At 42.5% G+C, this 19945-nt stretch overlaps 2 protein-coding genes across 2 annotated transcripts in view; one reads left to right on the top strand and one right to left on the bottom strand.

Moving 5' to 3' along the window:
- LOC103902827 (sodium-dependent serotonin transporter) overlaps window positions 1-1941 on the top strand; it is a 10744-nt gene extending 8803 nt beyond the window's left edge. The window contains exons 15-16 of the mRNA XM_009283939.1: window positions 72-285; window positions 1856-1941. Coding sequence (XP_009282214.1) covers window positions 72-285; window positions 1856-1941 — 300 coding nt within the window. The remainder of the gene's footprint in view (window positions 1-71; window positions 286-1855) is intronic.
- Window positions 1942-4948: 3007 nt separating this feature from the next.
- On the bottom strand, window positions 4949-19687 carry ANKRD13A (ankyrin repeat domain 13A). The gene is made up of 15 exons (XM_009283838.2): window positions 19577-19687; window positions 17080-17212; window positions 16823-16947; window positions 16336-16381; window positions 15502-15645; window positions 14857-15052; window positions 13707-13773; window positions 12172-12253; window positions 11371-11429; window positions 10123-10259; window positions 9589-9746; window positions 8996-9109; window positions 8005-8156; window positions 7702-7766; window positions 4949-6892 (listed from the first exon to the last, which is right to left on the bottom strand). Exons 1-15 carry the CDS (start codon window positions 19673-19675, stop codon window positions 6694-6696), a joined length of 1776 nt encoding a protein of 591 aa, XP_009282113.1. The 5' UTR covers window positions 19676-19687; the 3' UTR covers window positions 4949-6693.
- Window positions 19688-19945: the final 258 nt, after the last annotated feature.

Raw genomic sequence — 19945 nt, forward strand, 5'->3', positions numbered from 1 at the left:
GCCCCCGAGCATCTCGGCGGAAGCGGTGCCGCCAGCACGTGCTGGCAGACCGGAGGCCGTTCTCGCTGCAGGCAGGAAAACCTCTGATCCACAGCAGGGAGAACGGGACCCGCCGCAGGAAGCCAAGGGCCAAACTCCTCCGGTTTGGAGGTGAAGCCCGACTCCCTGTGAAGACGGAGGCGCAGCTGCGAGTGCCGCAGCAGAGGGATTGCTGTCCGACGGTACAAGCCGTGAACACATCTTGCGTAGAGACGCTCGCGACCTTGCTGCGCAAACCTGCTTGGTGTGAGCAGTGCATGCCTTCAGCTGTGCCGTGAGTGGCGTGGAAAATAAAGCTGATATCAATTGTTAGGAGATCAGAGGAGGGAGAGGAGCCAGAGCTTGCCATGCTGTGTTCACAAAGCGCCGTGGTGCGGCTGAAAGCACGGGGCTGGGCTGGGGGATGTGGGGGGGCTGCCGCTGTCCTGACACACAAATACCTTGCTCTGTTGCAAAGAGCAAAAGTCTGGTAGAGAAACTGAGTGGCCCCTCGGGTCGCTCCCGGGAACATGCTGCTGCAGCCAGAGCCCCTCAGGCCAGGAAGGCAGGTCAGTCCCTCCGGCTGCCCCGTCCCGGCTCTGCCCCCGCCATGCGGCAGCTCTGCTGAGCCAGGAGGATTGGCTGCGAGAGAAGTGGCAGCCTCCAGCACGTGAAGAAGAAAAGACCTTAATATATCTCGGTTTAAAAACAAATATTGGGGTCAGGGTGAAGCAGCCCTGGCGCTGGTGTGAACCAGCCACCTGCCGTCTGTCGCGGCTTCCCAGTAACGCCACATCACTTCCAATGCAGTCTCACCATTTCTCAGCAGTTATTGGGCCCATTAAACACTTTCCAGCGCCCACGCTCACCACGGCGGAGGCGAAGCAGCAGCTCCCCGCCGACATCCCATCCGTAAATCCAGTTCTATGCTAAACTTAGTCAAAAGGCTGCAAAGTGATTTAGTATAGTGAATTGTGCTGTTCCCTTAACTTAGTGTCATTAAATGATGGGGTGCTTTCAGTAAATTCAAGTGACCTTCCTTTTAAAGCATACTTCTTAATTGAGGTGATCCTGCATTGAAAACTGTCAAAGACAAACACCTCTTTGGAAAAAAGAGGCAAGCAGTGTTTGTGTTGTGGCCAGAAGGGCTCTCTGTGGTAGTGTAGTCTTTACAAAAGAAATAATTACGCAAAAACACATGCTAAGAACAACATGGTTGAGGAATTTTATTCATTACCTGAGCATAATGACCAAAGTTTGAACCCAACGTGCAACCAAGAGGCCATTTAAAACAATTATGTATTTTAAATGGGGAGACATAAAAGGCAGCAGAAGCGTAACTTTCCTTGTAGTTTACCTGTGGCCAAAGGCCTTTTCACCTTTCTGCATGCCATAAATGAGGTATCACGGAAGTTGTGCAGGGTTCTCCCAGTCGCTACCAGTCTTTAAAAGCCCATTCCAAACCCCCAGACTTTTATCAGCCTTCGTTAAGGTAGGGGGTGAATCTGACCAGCGAAAGGATGAGGTCCTGCCTGTTACGCGGTATGACTCTTCAGCTGCTGCTGTTCTTGGATGTATGGCAGATGACCAAGGACCTTAGCAGGAGGCCGTATTTGTGTGTATTGACCATGGGAAGAGATTTTCAACTCTGTAAGCTTGTATGTTCTGTTCTGAAGGAGCCTTACAGTTTTCACTGATGGTGCTGAACAATATGAAGTTGTCTGGTTCTGGACTTGCTTGGTTTTCTTTTTTTCTTTTTTTTTTTTAAAGCTAATTTGGGGAAACGTCTCGGGGAGGGCAGTCAAATCCTAACCTGTCGCGCTCCCTCCTCCCGCAGTGCTGCTGGGCAGCATCCTCAGCGCCCTGCTGCTCACCATCATCCTCATGGCCGTCTGCGTCTACAAGCCCGTCCGACGGCGGTAGCGGAGCGGCCTGGTTCTCCCGCCTGGCACCCAGCTGTCCCGCCACCTCTCCTGCCAGCGACGGGGGATGCCCTGACGTCGTGTGGACGGCTCTTTGCCCACGCAGCATCGTGTGGCTCCATCGTGATGTCACTTTCAATGACAGTATGGCTGGGTGCTGGAAGTCACGCCCCAGTCCTCAGCAAACTGGCTCCTGGACCTCCCGGGAGCGCTTCCGCAGCAAACCCGGCTGGGTTGGAGCAGGGCCTGTAGCAACGCACCTTCTTCCCAAAACGCAGCGTTTCAGCGAGGCTGATCTGACACGATGTGCTCGAGAGCATCCCTGGTGCGTGTGTGCACCCGGGGCCTCGGGAGGCTGCTGGGAACGCAACCGGCCGTGACGCCCGTTCTGATCAGTGCCCGGGGAACCGCGCTGCGTCAGCACGAGAACACGGCCAGACCATTAACATCGCTGTCTGTCGAGCAGGCCCAAGCACTCAGTTACACCACGTCTAGTTTTGCTTTCTAATTAATTCAGTTCCTTGCTTGAATGCTGAGTCTTGAGTGTTTGTAGTGCAGCCTTCAAAAATAGTCCAAGGGCAAAAGCTCAGCAACCGACCGCAGCTGTGGCTGTGGGGGTCTGGTACGTGCTTACCTCTGAGCAGAAATACTGAAGCATGAGCAGACCCTGGTGTAGCTGTTTAGGGACCGGCTTGTCATTCCTGACGTTATTTGCTTTAACTCTTACCTAAACAGCCCCAAGCAGCCTTGCACCAAAACAGCCATGCTGAACCTGTTACGAACTGGGGTGCCGGCGAGGGTTTCCAGCCTGTGCTGAACACTCCTCTCCTTGCAGGTGGATTTGTGCTCCTGAGCAGGTTACTGTCCTACTGGAAATAGGAGCCTCCAAAAGTTTGCAAGCCAGGCAGATGCTTGAGACTGCTGGGCTCAGGCTCTCTAGAAGTATGTTGTGTTTAAGCTCCGGACAGACCTGCTCTATGCATTTTCAGTAATAAATTCAAGGGTTTACACTGAAATCACACTTGCATATGAATGCTGCTATTTTGTTTTGCACTGCTATGAGTAATAACTGGATTTTGCTTATTAAGTATTACTTTGTTATTTAACATAGGGGTGTTTTGGCTAGTAATTTATTTAGCGTTTTAAAACTTAACTTCCAGAACAATTGTGGTGACCTGTTCTCTAAAACCTTGTGCTGCACCTGACATATTTTCTGTTCAGTTTGTCTTAAAGGACACCGACCACTGATTGCAACGGGGGATTTTCTTTGCTGCTGCTCTATTAGTAAAGTGACAGTGGGAGACTGGCCTAGAACGGATCTAGTTACTAATCTAAGTGAAACATGAGTGAGCAAGCAAGGTAACACTGTTCTATTGCTTTCTGATCCTTTTCTTTTTTTTGATGACCGAGCCCTGTATCACTGACTTTTCTTGGTCCTTCGTCTGGTGTAAAACTTGGCCTGTACCTGTGTGCTGTTTGTGGGGGGATGGATGGTGTAGCTTGCAGCTACAGCTCCGAGTTCCCAGGAGCAGCATTCTTATTTGCATTCATTCTTCACTCCCTGCTATGTCTCTTTGTACAAATAAAAAGCTAAGTAAACAATCCAGGACTCTTTTTATTTATTCATGGATGTTCTGTTTGTTATTAACTCAGCTGTAGCTGTACGAAGGGATGAGGCAGTCCCCTTTCCCACCTCTGATAATCTTACAGTTCTTACCCCATTTTCAATGGTGAGGGAAGGGGGGGCAGGACAGCAGTGTGATAGTAAGAGCTGGGTGAAGCCCCCGTTTTCATGGGTGCTTGTTAGCAAGGAACTGTTAAGAGTAAACTGAAAATGAAACCTTATTGTGCAAGTGTAGTGCAGTTACCAGCAGACGTTAACAGGTAAAGTTCAGTTAACTCAGTTATGAAGACTAACTATTTTGAATCAAAAGTCAGCCAAAGGAGTATAAGAAGGATTTCCAAATTAAGCACATCATGAATTCTTGCTGTATGTAGCCTGCCTGCTTGAAACAACAGTCTAAAAGCACAAAAAAGTACCTACTTCGTCTCACTTTCAGGAACAGATACAGCTGCACAGCACCAACACTGTGGAAATGGTGTCAGTTTGAAGAACTTTAAATTGCGCTATTTAAAAGCTAGTTACAGTTTCAGAAGAAACTACAGGTATTTGTAACTGAGCTTCTGCTTTCCTACATAAGCCTCGAGCTTCCTTGGAAAGAGAAGTTGGACTCGGCTTTCATACAGCAGTCTCAGCACTACTATTAAGTGCAACCCTCTGCCGGTCTCCTCTCTCTGTTACTCACAAAAAGGTACATACAGAAACCAGCCGACAGCGCTGAAGTCCTACCACCACCCTGCCTTTCATTGCCTTAGTACTGTCTGTGCTGTACCGGCCTCTGTTGTCAACACGGGGAGACTCAAAGGTTGGCTGAAAATGTCAGAAAAATGGTTCCAGGGATCATGTGTCTGTTTCAGACTAAACCAGAACTATCTTTGATAGTTTCATAGATGATAATGTCACCTTTGATGTACAAAAATGCAGATAAGGATCATTATTAAAAAGACTCCAGTTACCATGTTAGAAAAAAAAAAATACTCGTGTGCGCAGTGTAACACTGTGCAGTATCTTTGTTTTTTCTTCCAGCACACACAGAGGATCAGAGGATGCATCTTACACTCTGGGTAGAAAGTAAGCTAGGGTTTAAGGAGAGCAGCACCTGTTTCAGGGAAGCAGGGCCTTCTAGTTTAGATGGAATGATGCAAATGTCACAGAAAGAAAAAAAAAAAACCCCACAACAAAAACCCATCACCCAAATTTTTTTAAAGTCCCAGACTAAGAAGCAGGAGCATAACAAAACTTGAACTGAAACTGCTCAATATTCTTTAGTTTACAACATAAAAAACAGAGAATAAGTCAGCTTGCAAAAAGGTATTTCCCCCCTCCCTTGTAACCTTTGAAATGCTTAATAGAAGAAAAGCAATGTCAGACAGATAGTTTTATAAAGGCAACAGCACTCTTTATTTCCACTGGAGGAAAAACCCACAGTCTCACCTCCTACCTCACAACTTTGTCAAGAGCTCAATGCAAGGCTTATTCCCTTTTTTTCAACTGTGAAAGTCACAGTAATCCCCTTTTCAAAGAAAGATGCAATTCCAACATAGACCACTGCCACTGTGCAAGAAAGTCAACATTCCTGCAAACACCAAATAAGCTATTTAGGGATGCAAGCTGTATCATTAAACAAAAATGGTGCAGATATACCAGTTCTAGTGTACGCTGAAGGAATTTTAATCTTTTGCTATGTAAAACAATGGATTATTGGTTTAAAATAGGGTTCCGAGTAACCCACCATCCCACCGGTTATGATCAAGTCCATTTTATAGTGATTTTATACTGGTTAATAGTTGGTCACACAGAACTGCCCTGTTTTGCCCAAGGAACAAGTGCAGGATTAGGTAGCAAGATCAGACCATATGTACCGTAGGTTCTTCACACTTCTGCCAGCCAGAACAGAGGAATATTGCTCACATTTAACTACCATAAGGCTTTCCTGTGGATGTACATTGTGTACTTGTGGAGTGCACTTGAGAGTCACAGCGTAAGTACTGTAAACACTGACAGAAGTGCAGATAAAATAGCTACAAATATATTGTATGACGAAAGACCTGAGGAAAGCTGGTTAAAACATACTTGCAAATTGTTACAATACCATTTTTATGAGTGTAGTCATATTGGCTTGTTTTAAAATCAATAAAAATATTCAGATAAAAAAATATATATGTATTCACATGAAGGATGAGCATTTGAATTTTAAAAAGCAACACACGTTTCCCTTTCAGATGACAGAATTAAAACTTATCTTCCAATAAGTATACATTAAAATTTCACCTGAATTTTTTTCTATTTGAATTTAGCACCCACACACAGGCACGCACTCATGCACACACCCCAAGTGATCGCAAGAAGCACCTGTATCTATCGCTTATTTTCTTGCTGCCCTCTGACTATGGGAACTAGCTGGTTTTGAATCACTGCAGAAACTGCTACTTTACTAGACAGATGGTCCCATTTTAGGATCTAAAATTTTACTGGCTACTTGTTTTGTCCTTTTTCAGAAAGCACTAGTTTAATCTTGAGCTTGGATTAGCTGTTCAAGTATAAAATTATCCCTCTTAAGCAGGAGCACATGATAAAATCTCAGTAACTAGAGAAGAGACAATCACATATAAACAAAACTAACAGAAAACATCTGTCAGCATGGTACACTGTCAGCATGAAGAACTACTGTATGTGTGTATATGCGCATATAGATACTCTTCCATGTAACAACCGGAAGAAACAGACAATGGCTTTGAATTATTCAGAAATGACTAAGCAGATGAATATTTCTTTGGTAAGTAATGAAGTTTCCCTCCTGAAGTCCCCATAAATCAGGTTTTCAAGCTTTACTGCAATCCTATATCCTGATGCTAAGCAAAGTTTCCATCTGCTCTTCAATAAATACGTTGAGATAAAAACTTTTCCTTCAAAGCTAAGACTGCATGGTTGGGGAGCCAAATGCAGAGTCCCGTGATCTGAAACTCCCTCAAACAAAAATAAATCAGCTCTTTGTAGCTGATGATGCCAACTAAGGCGGCAGGTGAAATGTTTACTTAAGCAATCCAGGAGTGGTCTTCAGACTGACAGCTCTGAAAGGCTTCAGTTTTATGCAGATTTGGGTCACCCTTATTTCAGGAGATCGCTACGGAGTTATTTTTCCACAAGAGAAAGCTGTAAAACTTGCTGAAGCTCTGCATCTTCCTCTTCACGACGTTGCTTCTCCCGTTCCTCCTGCTCTCGGACAGACAACTCCATGGCAAGCTGCAAGTCTTTTTCAAAACTGGAAGGTTCACTAGGGGTGCTGCTGTGTGAGTTACCTGAGCTTGTTAGATAGCTCTCCTGCAGTGCCCTGAAGGAGAAAGAGAACTTCAAGAAGTAAGGGACAGAGCCTATTTCATGTTTCCTGCAATGATCCTTCCTAGCAACTGTTTTCTAACTGCAAACCTGAAAATCTCTCCCCAGAGGGCAGAAAGCAGTTTTCAGGATAAGAGAGCAGTTGTTCTAACATCCATAAAATTCCCAACGTAAAACCTGTTCTTTGAAGGTTCCTCAGAATGTTTCATACATACTAACAGTTAAATTTTCAATGGGCTTCTAAAAGCATTCTCACCTAGTTTAAAGGCAACACGATTTTCCACGTACAAAAGAACCAAGAGGATGCAGTTCTTTGTGTGCACAAAGATTTCTTTGCACTTAACTGCAGGAAGACCCCACAGATACCAGAGCATATCCTCAAGGGTCCATTAAATATATGTTGCTAAATTTTTAAGGATTACATAATGATTTTGAAAAGAAAGAAGAGCTATCCTGAAGTGTGCAGCACCTAATAAACAAACACTCAACCCAGAGGGACCAAATTCACAGTTTTAAGAGCAGAGCAGAAGGACTGTGTTTATTTGTTGGGTAATAAATCCGTTATGTGCGCAGACCAGTCCCACAGCTGAGCTAGAGAGCTATACTATATAAGCCAGAGAGGCTCAGTTTGGAGTCCCTGCTTCTTGGAAAAGTAAAAGTTAGAAGAAGCACAAGAAAAGAGAGCTTGGGTTCTGTGCATCTGTTACCTACATACACAAAAAAAATTGCAAAATTGCTTCACGCTACTGTTGGAAGTGTTTTTGCTCTGTCACTGCATGGCGTGACGTGAAAAAAATCAGTTACCTCTGATACTGTATATTGAAGTCCTGTGAATATGCAACTGCTCCGTTGGAATGCATCCCCACTTCCTAGAAATGGGGAGAGACAGACAATTCCACAGCAGTTAACAGGTCTGCAGTGCAACTCACTGAAAGGCAACTCTTAAATCACTCTTATTTCTTCTTTGAAATACATTACTATATTTTTCTCTTCTGAGGTTCTTAGAAAAATAGGTCCTACGTGGGTTTAATTCAGAGATGCAGCTATCGCTGCATAGTCCTTGTCAAAACTGTCAGATCTGCACTGCACAGATTACAGCACACTTACTTTATTTCCACGGGATTCCAACAAACTCTGCTGAATAGCAAACTGCATGATCTCGTTATCTTCATCCTGCACATGTATGTTCCTACCGTCATCTTGGACATGGTAAGATTTAGGGATCTCAAACACTGACTGGTCAACCTCGAAATTAGGACCTACAGAAGCCAAATATAGTTACAAACATGGCATAGTATATTTTTGCAAGTTGTGACTTAAAAAATTCTGATGAATGTTTATGCATGATTAAGTTAACTCCAAAAATTCAGATTAACCACCTGGCTAAATATACCAACAGGCTTACAAGTTGTGACAACTTAATTATGCATAAACATTCATCAGAATTTTTTAACTCCAAAAATTCAGATAAACCACCTGGCTAAATATACCAACAGGCTTTGAAAGACTTCCGTGGCAAACAAGCACAGCAGTAAGACAGAATGCAGGGTCTTCCTTTAGGATGCTGGCAAGTTATACAAATAAAACCAGTGTGCAGCAGAACACTAAGGTGGCTGAACTCTGACAAAACCAGATGGGGGGGGGGGTGCAAAAGATAAATACCGCAGTGGCTCTTCTGAGCTTATTCCTAATGAATGGGTCTGCAACAGCTCATAGGACAGAGTATCACTGGATATATGCAGTCATGAGCATCCTACTCAAACGTAATCCATTCTTTTCTGAAAGAGCATGCAGACTTAGCTGTCACTTACAGGAATTTTGTATTCCACTTCCCATAGCAATAGCTTGCACCAGAATTTAGACCTCAAAATACTTGGGAAAGCTTGCTAGAGCTCAGTTTAGTCAGTCTGGCAGGCATGGAAGGGGCAGAATGGGTCAGTATGATTAGCATCACACGCTCCAGATCAGCTGTAATGCATTGCAGCTTCCTCTCACCTGTGAATGTTCCATTCTCTGCAGTTAACCCACCTCTCTCTTCTGTGCATTCCACTGACAGAAATGTAAAAAGATGCGAACACTGCATCTTTCCACTCCTTACCTGAATCACACTGTGCACCTCCAGCCATTTGTGATGACGTTTTGTCAGCTGTCCTGCAGCCATTGACATTTTCAAATGTAATTCGGGCATTCAGCACATGAAATAGGGGAATTTCTATACGAAAGAGTACAAGACTTCTGTCAAAAAGAGAACTCTCTCATTCACTTCCACACCTACAGCCACATCAAACCCTTGCATGTTTCTTGAATGTATTCCACAAGCAGCATCCCGTAATGACAAAGTATACTTCACCAAGAAGTTACCCTTAGTCATTCTCACTCTCTCTCTAAATCTCTTATTTTATAATAAGATCTGCCAAATCTCAGGCATTGAAGCTAAGAGGAAAGGGCTAGCAACAGCTCATTCTTACTGAAATGATACTGTCTTTAAAATTATACCTCTGTACTGGTCATTCAGAATTTGGATTCAATTACCCCAAGACGTACAAGACAACGTACATTTGGGTTCTCAGTTCTAGATATCAGTGAGATGACTAGTAAAAAACTAACATGGTATTCATAAATACACGCTGCAAAACCAATAGGAAGAATGGAAATGAAGAAGATGCTACAATAAAAATTGCTAAGTATTACCAATTTTGACAGGAAATCCTGGTGGAAATTCCAGAGTGATAAAATCCCTAAGTCTGGCAAAATGAGCACTAGTTCTGGCCATCAGATCGATGATTGGAGTGACTTGTTCCATAAGAGACAAGGGAAACTCTTCACTCATCCACAAGGTTGCTTTAAATCTTAAAGAGAAAGTTGAATAAAAACATCCTAAGTTTACAGTTTAGGAACAGATGCAAAGCAAAATACATAGCATTGTCACCTGCTTCATACATTTCAAAGAGTCAGAACAGTTACTGCTCTGAGAAACCGAACCACATTCCTGGTCAGACTGAGGGCAAAGCACAGGAGGTCACTAACAAGTTACAGCACTAGTCCAAATGTTTTCTTTGACCTAGTGGAAGAAGAATTAGAGTATAGCTGAATACTCCAAGATCTCTCTTTTGATTAATTTTGAAAGCTGGGAGAAAACCACACTGGATATTTGTAAAAATGGTTTCCAGAGATTAGATGACTGGGAAGAGACAAACTAGAAAGAGTTAAAATGTTATTTCTCACTTCTGCGTTCGAATGGTGACTTCTTTCGGTCTTCCTATGTCTCTACCTTTCAAATCAAATTCTGGGTCAAAGTATTCCTCCAGAGTAATAGCAGTAGGATTGTTACTTGCAGCATACTCTGTTGTCTTGGTCGTACTCTATAAGGAAAGAGAGAAAAAAAAAAAGAAAAAACCAAAAAGTACGGAACAAATAGACAGTGGCTACTACAAGAAACTTTGAAGTTACCTCTTGTGAAGTAACTCATTCTCTATTTTAGACACCAGTGACACACAGCCATAAATACAAGTGCACACGTTTAGACTGCTTTCTGCTGAGGCTAAAAATCTCCAAGCATTTTAGAGACAGGAAAAATCTACTTAAATATTTTAAAGCTAAAAACCAACCAGAAATGCACACACAAGCTACAGCATTTCTAGGCTCCAAATCCTTTATTAAAGGCAAAACTTTGATGGGGTATTTGAAACAAAAATCTCTAGATCCACATAAGATCTGCAACGCCATCCTGATACAGAGCCAGCAGTTGGCAAATCTATTATCTACTGTACTTAAGTACGTACAGATGCAAGGGAGTTCCTAAAGCCATATCGAAATCATTACCACCACATTTCAGAACAGCAGAGGATGTATGGTTTTCCTCCAAGTTGCTCAAGAGCAGTGTGCCAACACGTCACTTCATCCTTTCATATCTTTGTCTGACCATGCTAGCACTATCTCCCACCTGAGGCTCCTGCAGGTCTGTGGACATGTCTTCTCAGATTACTGGTGGGTTGCCACTAAGATCTGTGCTTGCTCAGATTTACTGCATTTCAGAACGGCAGAGGATGTATGGTTTTCCTCCAAGTTGCTCAAGAGCAGTGTGCCAACACGTCACTTCATCCTTTCATATCTTTGTCTGACCATGCTAGCACTATCTCCCACCTGAGGCTCCTGCAGGTCTGTGGACATGTCTTCTCAGATTACTGGTGGGTTGCCACTAAGATCTGTGCTTGCTCAGATTTACTGCCACTGCTCACACCCCAGCTCTTGCTGTGCTAATGGATTCTATGTCTTTTTCGTAAGAGTGTTCAGAAGGAGGTACCTGCTATTCATGCAGAACATTGGAGGGCTTAAAACAGACAAAAACATCCTCAGGGAAAATTTAAACCTCATAATCGAAATTGCTGCCCAACAAGATTCCACACACCCAGAATTCCTACCAGCACAGATCTCTGCGCTGCAGTGACCTGTTTCGACGTCAAAGACACTCACCTGAGCACCATACTCATGCTCCACTGTACCCAGAAATGATTCCAGGGGGTTCCTGTCAGCTTCAGATAACAGGAGGGAAAACCCAAAAAATCTATTACTATTAATAAGCAGTAAAATTTACATACACACCAGGTTAACAAGCAAGGCCTCTAACCCAAAGTGCAGTAAGCCGTTCACATTTCCTGTAAGCTTTACCAGGCAAGCCCAGGACCTAAAGGTGACAGTATAAAATGGGTACAATACACAGAACAGCGGCAAAGATTTTCAGTGGTTTCTATCATTAGCAGATAGCTTTATTAGTCACAGTGCCTCCCCCCCTGGGCCCCAAGGTAGGCAAATGAAGGGCAGTGTTTCCATACGAGTTTACTGGCTGGTCACCCTTTACTTTAGTTTTAATACTAGACAAAATTAGTGGACCAAAACAAAACAAAGAGTCCAAGCAAACAAAGCCTACATGAATCTTGTAATCATGGCCAAAGCAAAGTAAAAGCATGAATACATTCCAGAGCAGCAAAAAGCATGGAAAAGCGCAGTCCTTTAAAACTTTCAATAAACTTTGAACAGTTTCGAAGGGCTCTTCCTTTCTCTAAATACAGCTAGGATAAATACTGGTTCATTTGTAGATTAAGAGTCCAGTAACGAGCTACCTCGGACACACAACATGTGAAAGTAAAACAGGGCAAAGTCAGCAAGAAAAGTATTTCCCTTGTCTATCTGTCCTGTTTGTCTGCAGTCACACAGAGAAGGTATCAGAAAGCCAAAAGGTTCTACTTATTTCCAATTAATCTATAGGAAAACTACCTTTATATCTTTTCTTCTCCTCTTCTGTTAAATGTTCTGTTCGGATTCTTGTGACCACATTCACATTGTTTGCAATGTATACCTTTAAAAAAAAAAAAGTACAAGGACAAAAAACAAAAAAGCATCACAGGTTAAAAAAAAAAAAAAAAAAGAGTTCTCTCTAGTAAAGCACCATGTACACAAATCTAAAGACAGAATAAAGCGGCATGGATCTGCCTCCCATTGACAAAGGTCTTAATCTTTAACATACTGGTGATCAATAGGAAATGCTGCACTCTGATTTTTCTATTCGCTTTGGTATAATGGAAATCCTACATAATACATTCTTGACAGACCTATGATAAGGCTGAAACTACATGCCACCTGCTGGGCAAGTTGATAAAATAAGAAACCCTGCAAATCATACACCGTAGTATCTCCAGACAGCATTAATCTCGCAAGCATCCTGTGCCGAAAGAATGGCAAAGGAGTTTGGGCATTGACTTTGAAAGGCTGACTTCTGTTGCTGTCAACCAAGCTCCTGGAAAGCAGATTTACACACTTTTAAATACGCTTTTGTAACTAACTAAACCAACCTCAAAACTAGACAGGCATTTCCAAGCTTCCTGGAAAGAATCCCCACCTGGGCAGAGGTTTTAAGAGAGAATGGGGAAGGAAAGTCAGATGATGCTATTTCTAGACAGAGGTCACTCGTACGACCTTCCAAATGAAATTTAGTGATAGTTTAATTCTGCAGGAACACTAATGAACCCCACGTCCAACTGAAGAGTCCTGCAGTCTTACCAGAAAAACCTTCATATAAATGTAGAAAGCTATTCAGCATGTATTCTTCTGTTAAATGAAATTACAAAATGTAATTTATTGCACAAATTCCAAAACCTGGAGTAAACACAGACTTATGAATCAGGGAAGTTAAGTCTTGTGATTCTTAACTCAAATTCCTAACACAGTAAGGCTGTAAAGCCATCTTCAGAAATATTTCACTAAATTGAAATGGGAGACAAAAACAGTGTCACATGGAACAAATCTAAGCAACTGTATGACTCATGAGCACGGTCAGGGTCTTTAATTTACCAGCAGTCTTTTATTACTTGAATTCATGATGCAACTCATGGCAGCAGGAGGCTGTTATTTCCTTGCAATACTGTAACTAAAGAGTGCTCACGGCACTTCACCAACAGGTTCCTCGTCTTTTAAAACAGTGAAAGATTGACAATATGCAAGAATGAGTTAAATTCCAGTTTTTGGATGGAAGGGAGTTCTAGCAGTTATGCTGAATCTTTTGCCCCTCTTCTCCTGAAACGCTTTAATCCTCCTGCTCCCCTAAAGCCCCTGCTGACATTCCTGCATACAGGCACCATCCCTCCCACAAGCGTGGCAGCCTTGAAGTTCCTCACTCCTGCCCAGTTCTGCTGGCAACACAATAAAGCTCTCAACAGGAAGTTTAACTCCTGAAATATTCAGGAAATAAAGGCAAAACACAATCATGCTTCAGTTAGCTATAAGACCTCTTAAAAGAATAGAACGGGCTTTACCTTTGCTTCATAACCATTTACACCTTCTGCTTTTTCTGTCCTCCATACCCAGAATCCAGATGTGGTTCTGACAAAGAGTGAACACCACAAGCGTCTATACAGTTGCATTTCTACACAATCCCCAGCCCGTTTTTCTAAAATTGATTTTAAACGACATTTCATAGGTTATTTGATTATTAACCCCGGACAAAAGCACAGGTCGATCTGTCCTCACACACACATATATCACAAGAGGGCTGAGGAAGTCATGCTGTTTCTGTTCTTATTCAGTCCATGGCCAAAGCACAAAAGCTCAGACAAATTTTAGATTGAGATGGGGATACCTGAGCCACAGAGGAGGACAGCCTAAAAACTTACCGAATTATTTTGTCCGACAGCCTGGGCATGGCAGCTTTTAATACACAGTTCAATTTCAAAAGTAACCTGCCACTGCAATTTGGGGAACTGGATTGTAGGAATACTTCTGTCTAAGAAATCTTAGTTTCTGGATGAGTAGATGCTGCAGTTACTAAGGCTCAGCGAACATCACAGGGACTAATTCCGGGCAGCTTTGAAAGGGTACTAAATATTCAGGAGAAAGATGTTGGAATTACACATCTCACTTTGAAAACACTTGTTTTGTATGGTCATGGGGGTGGTTTACTGCATCACAGAGCACTCCAAAAGGAGCTTCATAAAAAGGATTGTTTGAACTAAGCTGACAGATACCTGGATAAACACGTGTAGTAAACAAGGAAGACAAACATGTGTCTATGGAAAGACACACTATACACTTATTTTTATTTAAAGTATTAAGGTGCGATTTGACTGACTTAGCTACAAGATGCAAGTTCTTCCCCATTAGTTTCAGCACTATACATATGGATTTGGATGAAATGCAAACTTGTGATGAGACATTAACATCGATCTAATTTATCTAATACGATAAACTGGAATTTTTCTGCAAATCAATATTGCCAAGCAATAGTGGCAAGCTGACCAAGCCAAATTTCCTTATCTAATGATATGTGAAGTTTAAATTAATTTCAGATCTAGCCCTAAAAGTTTTTATTACCAGGGCTTTTGAGAGTTTGTCTTTAAAGCTTTATTGCAAGTATGACCACCCATAATCTTGAAGTGTTTATTTGTTAAGAGAAACTTTGTATCTTACCTTTCAAAAGCAATATTTTTTGTATCAAGGCACGTATTAATAATTGGAGATGTAAGGCGTCTTTCCACATCTTTTCTTTTTGGTGTCATAGATCCCAATGTCAAACGCTTCATGTGTTGGGAAATCTCAAAACGCTCTGTTGTAACAAACTTATCATCATGATTGATCTCAATTAGTTCTGCCCAACCTCCAGTATCTGTTGGAAATGGTACATCTCAATCTAAAAAACTTAGCAACAGTATTCCAGAATGAAAAACTGAGAATATACTGTGTATCAAATCAGGGTGGATGCTAATTACTGTATTTTGCACTCAGCTGAGATCAAATCTGGAGCTGTACCTAAAACTATTTTTTATTTGGGGGGCAGGAGAACACAAGTTTTACTTTAACCAAGTAAAAGATTGAAGTCAAATTTTAGCCCTATTACCAAATTTTGACCTCAGATTTACTCAAAGGAAAGAAATTAAGCCGTTACATTAAGCTGCAAAACAGTATCTCTATGAGACACTCACGGAATATATGTATGAAACTTTTCTAAAATTCCGTACTCGGCCTCAACAGGTCTTTTTGTGCAAAGTTGGGATTTCTCACTGTGGCTTACATGATATTTGGTGATCAATGGTGCAGACATGCTAAAATATTTACCTTCTCCCTTGAAAATTAAACTACGCCTTCCTCTCTCCCAGCTCATATTTTCGAAGCCCAGTAAAGTGATATCAACACGCAGCTTGGCACCACTTTTCCAGATGCGGCAGACATCGCTTGGACAAACTCTAGAAACCAGTGGGACTATAAAAGAAAAATGAGAAGAAAATAAAGAGAAGAATATTCAAGAGACTTCGCGCACAGGAAGTCTGAATTCCAGCAGAAGCTATATCCCTGACACAGGATTGCTCAGTATTGTGATTATTATTCCAGAGGAGGTGAGATACTGATCTTCTTTAGCTTTAAGAACAATCAGCTTAGGGACGAAACCCACCAGCTTTAAATTAAAGATGAACTTGAAAAGGAAGAAGACATTAGTTCAGGCTAAAAGATGTGAAATGGCATAAACTCCCATCTCCTAGCAGTCTAATAGTTAGCTGTTTGGAAAATTAAGTCAACTGTAAGGCCTAGTGTTCATTCCTTTAAAAGAAAAGCAGGTATTTCCCAAGTAGTCTGTGCATCTATCTGTGAGATGTGTATCGCTGTCTTAGTCATCGATAGCCAGAGACAGGTAAACAAAACCCCAAGAAACGTCTTCAGCAATTCTAACAATGGCTAAACTCTCCATTAACAAACAAACAAACCCCAAACAAAGCAAATAAACAGGAAACAAAGAATAACTGTGCAACAAAAATATAAAAGGTTATTTTGAGAGGTGAAGAGATAAGTATTCTGGGGAGCAGATATTTCTCTGCATATCTTTTGTGACATTTGTACATAAGCCAGTCCCTTCGTCTACAGTTTAGAAGAGGTAACGATGACCAGGATTCTTACCCCAGCTAGTGAACTCCCATTTCATTTCCACATAAAAGTCAGGAGTCTGGAGAAGGAAAATACTTTATGAATACTTCATGAAATAGTTTTAATCTAAGATTCAGTACAGCATTTCTCGTGAACATTTTAGATAAAGAAAAACAAAAAAAGAACAGAACTCGAGATATGACAGATGAATGTTAAAAAAATGAAATTGAAACTAACAAACATAAAAGACACTGGCCTACCACTGCTGCTTTCTGATGAGCTGTTCTTCCTTATTTTACTAAAGGAACAGCAACACCTTCAAGATTCAGCCTCCAATGCTGGAGTTCATGACTAAGGATTTCAAAGTAAAGTCAAGGAAAAAGTCTCCATCTCCCACAGCGCTATGGAATATGCAAGTTGAGACGAAGAACACAATTGCCCATCTGATTTCAGTTTACTGAACTGAACTACTCGAATGAGAATTGCAGCCTGGAGTAAGAGGTTTAAACCAGATAATTACTTCATTAATCTTTTGGAGTAATTCAGGAACTCCTCCAAGTGTCATAGAGGTCTGCTGGTAGTCCCGATGCTGCAGAATCATTTGTACCATCTCTGGGTCTCCTGTACTGACAGCCTCATGCAAAACTGAAAGAAATCCAGACACAAGCTAGTTTCAGTTGGCTTTCTGAGCAAAACACATAATGTAAAAGCAGTCAAAATACAACATCTGCAACTGAAAAGTATTAACACGACTTCTGTTTTCCAAGTTATCTTTACCTGTCCATCCCTGTGCATTCTCTTTAGTTACGTCTGCCTTGTGTTGAAGAAGGACTTTGGCAGATTCTATATAACCCAAGGAAACAGCAAGGTGCAACAAGGTCCGGCCTCGTGGATCACGTTGATCAACATCCTGTTGAGTATCCGAGAGAGAAATAATGCTGAAGCTGTCCTATCAAATGCAGCTAATCAGAGCACACTGAGAAGAGTTTATATAAACAAAGCCTGACAGTAGTATCCCAGGAGTCAATATTCCCTAGGTATTCCCACGTATCAGTCTGTGGTGCACAGTCGACTCAGTTTTCAAACACTACTGTACTGCCCTTCTGCACTCCGTACAGTGCAATCTTACTTCCCCACTGAAATAAAAAGAGAAGCAGAACAGGGCCTATAAAACCGACACGGTAAGAACTGGTATCACTGTAAGACGTGACTGAGTTCTTGTTGATGCTTCTCATTTCTTTTTCTGTAATTATTTCCCCTTCTGTCTCCCTTCAGAAGGGGTCTCTTTCAGGAGAAGACAGGAGTTCTAGTCTGCGTGCATTGCACCATGGACAGTCAACAGCCTGAGAGACCACTAGAGAGTTTAACATTATACCACATAATGGGGGGGGGGGAAGAAGTAGCAGGACATACAACACCAATTTTGTATAGCACTTTTTGAAAGTATAGAAGCAAATGGTATTTTACAAAGCATCCATTTGACTGACACACACAGCACAATGAAGAATGAGCGCATTTTGTACGAGTCACTAAAAAAAAAAAAAACTACACAGGCATAAATATCCAAAACATGCAAGCACAACATACTCATACCTTACATATTTTTCACTATTAGCTTAGAGATTTGAAACAGAAGAGCATCTATAACTAAAGGAAAAGGGGAAAGTCAATAGCAGAATAAGAAAGGAAAGTTATTATGCAAGTTAACATGGTTATGTGACAGCATTAAGTTGGAAAGATCACACACAGAGTAGGGAAAGCTTCATTTTAAAGCATTCTCTTTTCACTTCTGTGGTGGAATACTAATTAATTTGCTTCCCCACTTCCTACAGCTCCAATGCCTACTGCACTGACAGGTAAAGGACTCTAAGGCATCCCTCCCAATTGTCTTTGCTGCTGTTAACCGGTAACCATACATCCTACCCGTCATTTGCCATACCACGTGCAGCTGGCAAGTGTCTTTTGATTCCCTCACGCACCCCTCCGACAGCAAGAAGCTTATCCCAAGGAAGCAGGAGGAAACATATCTTTGGAATACTTCAAAAAAAGAAGTTATTTAAAAGCAGATAAAGGAAGTAAGAGACAGACATATTCCATCTTAACACGTTGCTCATTTCCTTACAGTATAAAGCATTTCAGGTAGGAAGCAGCGCTTCACAGGTGTGAACTTGTCTCAGACTAACAAGAAGCAGAATGATCCTTATTTAATGACAAACTTTCACAGGCGAGAACGTTATTGAAACAGAAATAAATACACAGAAGCAACGTGCCAGTAAGGTTAAAGATTTTGTTAAGGAGTGAGATCACATGAATTAGCTAAGAACTAACTGCATTCCAAAGATTCTCCTAAAAACAGGACAGGAGCATGCTCTAAGCAAGCATTAGTAAATCGTGGTGTACCGTTAGAATTGCAGATGATAGTCACTAGTCAGGAGGCGGCACAGCTGATCTTTGGCTCATATACTTGTGGTGTCAGGTATAATGTAATTAATATGCTCTGCTTCTGCAAACTATACTCCACACTAGCGAATGTCAGAGCTTTTACATAGCATCTCAGCAAGAAGGATGTTTGCTGCTCGAGCTTTGCTGCAGCTTTTCAGACCGTTTCCTTGCGTCATTACCATTTCTCGCTTAGCCGACCCAGAGAGGGAACAGCTTTGTATTTTTCTACTCTACAGCACGAAACAATGATCCATTTTTTTTACCAGAGATGCTGAAAACATTCCAGCCAGTATAAAAACGCTGCCCCCACAGTCTTGGACAGCAACGAAGCTGTAAGAACTGCTGGTCCTCAGCAAGCTAGAGGCTGGTTTAATCTTCGGCAGCAGCAGCCACCTTTTCTGCATGTTGACTTCCCATTAAGGTAAGCAGTATTTATTGCTTTCCTGGCACAGAAAAAAAATTAGCGTCCATCATATCTGCTCTTCCTGATCTGTTTCAAAGACTCCTAAAACTTTCCATAGAGCTATTCTGCAACCCGCACTCGAATGCTCCGAGCACAGCTTTACAGATAAGAAGTCAATGTTTAATATCTTACATAACAAAAAGTATATTCCTACGCCTTCTTACATCACTCCCGCAACCACAAATAAATAGGTAAAGAAGCGCAGCAATCCCACAGGCCCAGCAAACAGACCTGGGAGTGCCACCAAGGTTACTTCTCCCTAGAAGGGCGGTAAGCGAGGGGCGCCAAGCCCCGTACCAGGGCACAAGCTCTTTGGGGCCGCCAGCCCCACAGCAGCCCCTCCACCAGCCGGCCAGGCACCCCGGTTACCTTGTCCTGCAGCTCCTCGTCCAGCCGCCTGTAGTCATTATTCCAGACCAGGACGTGCAGGGGAAACGCGCTGCTGGCCCTGCCAGGGGAACTCATCATGCCACACACCTGCAGGAGGGGGGGAAGCAGGGTGCCTACCCTCACTGTTCCCCCCCCTCTTTGTTTTGGAGACCCCAGGTTACTCAAGCCTTGACCCCCTTGAGCTTCTCCTCTCTCCTGGCACCGACCGGCCCCAGGTGGTGGTGGGGGACACTGGGCCACAACTCCCTACGAACCCCTTCACCCTGCTCCAAGGGGTGCCCCACGCAAAAATCACACTCCTGGGGGTCCCCTGCTCCTGGGCACGGCCCACCCCCGCCGGCACGGCCC

Source organism: Aptenodytes forsteri, unplaced genomic scaffold (genome assembly GCF_000699145.1).
Source record: "Aptenodytes forsteri isolate BGI_AS27 unplaced genomic scaffold, ASM69914v1 Scaffold118, whole genome shotgun sequence".
Taxonomy (NCBI): Eukaryota; Metazoa; Chordata; class Aves; order Sphenisciformes; family Spheniscidae; genus Aptenodytes; species Aptenodytes forsteri.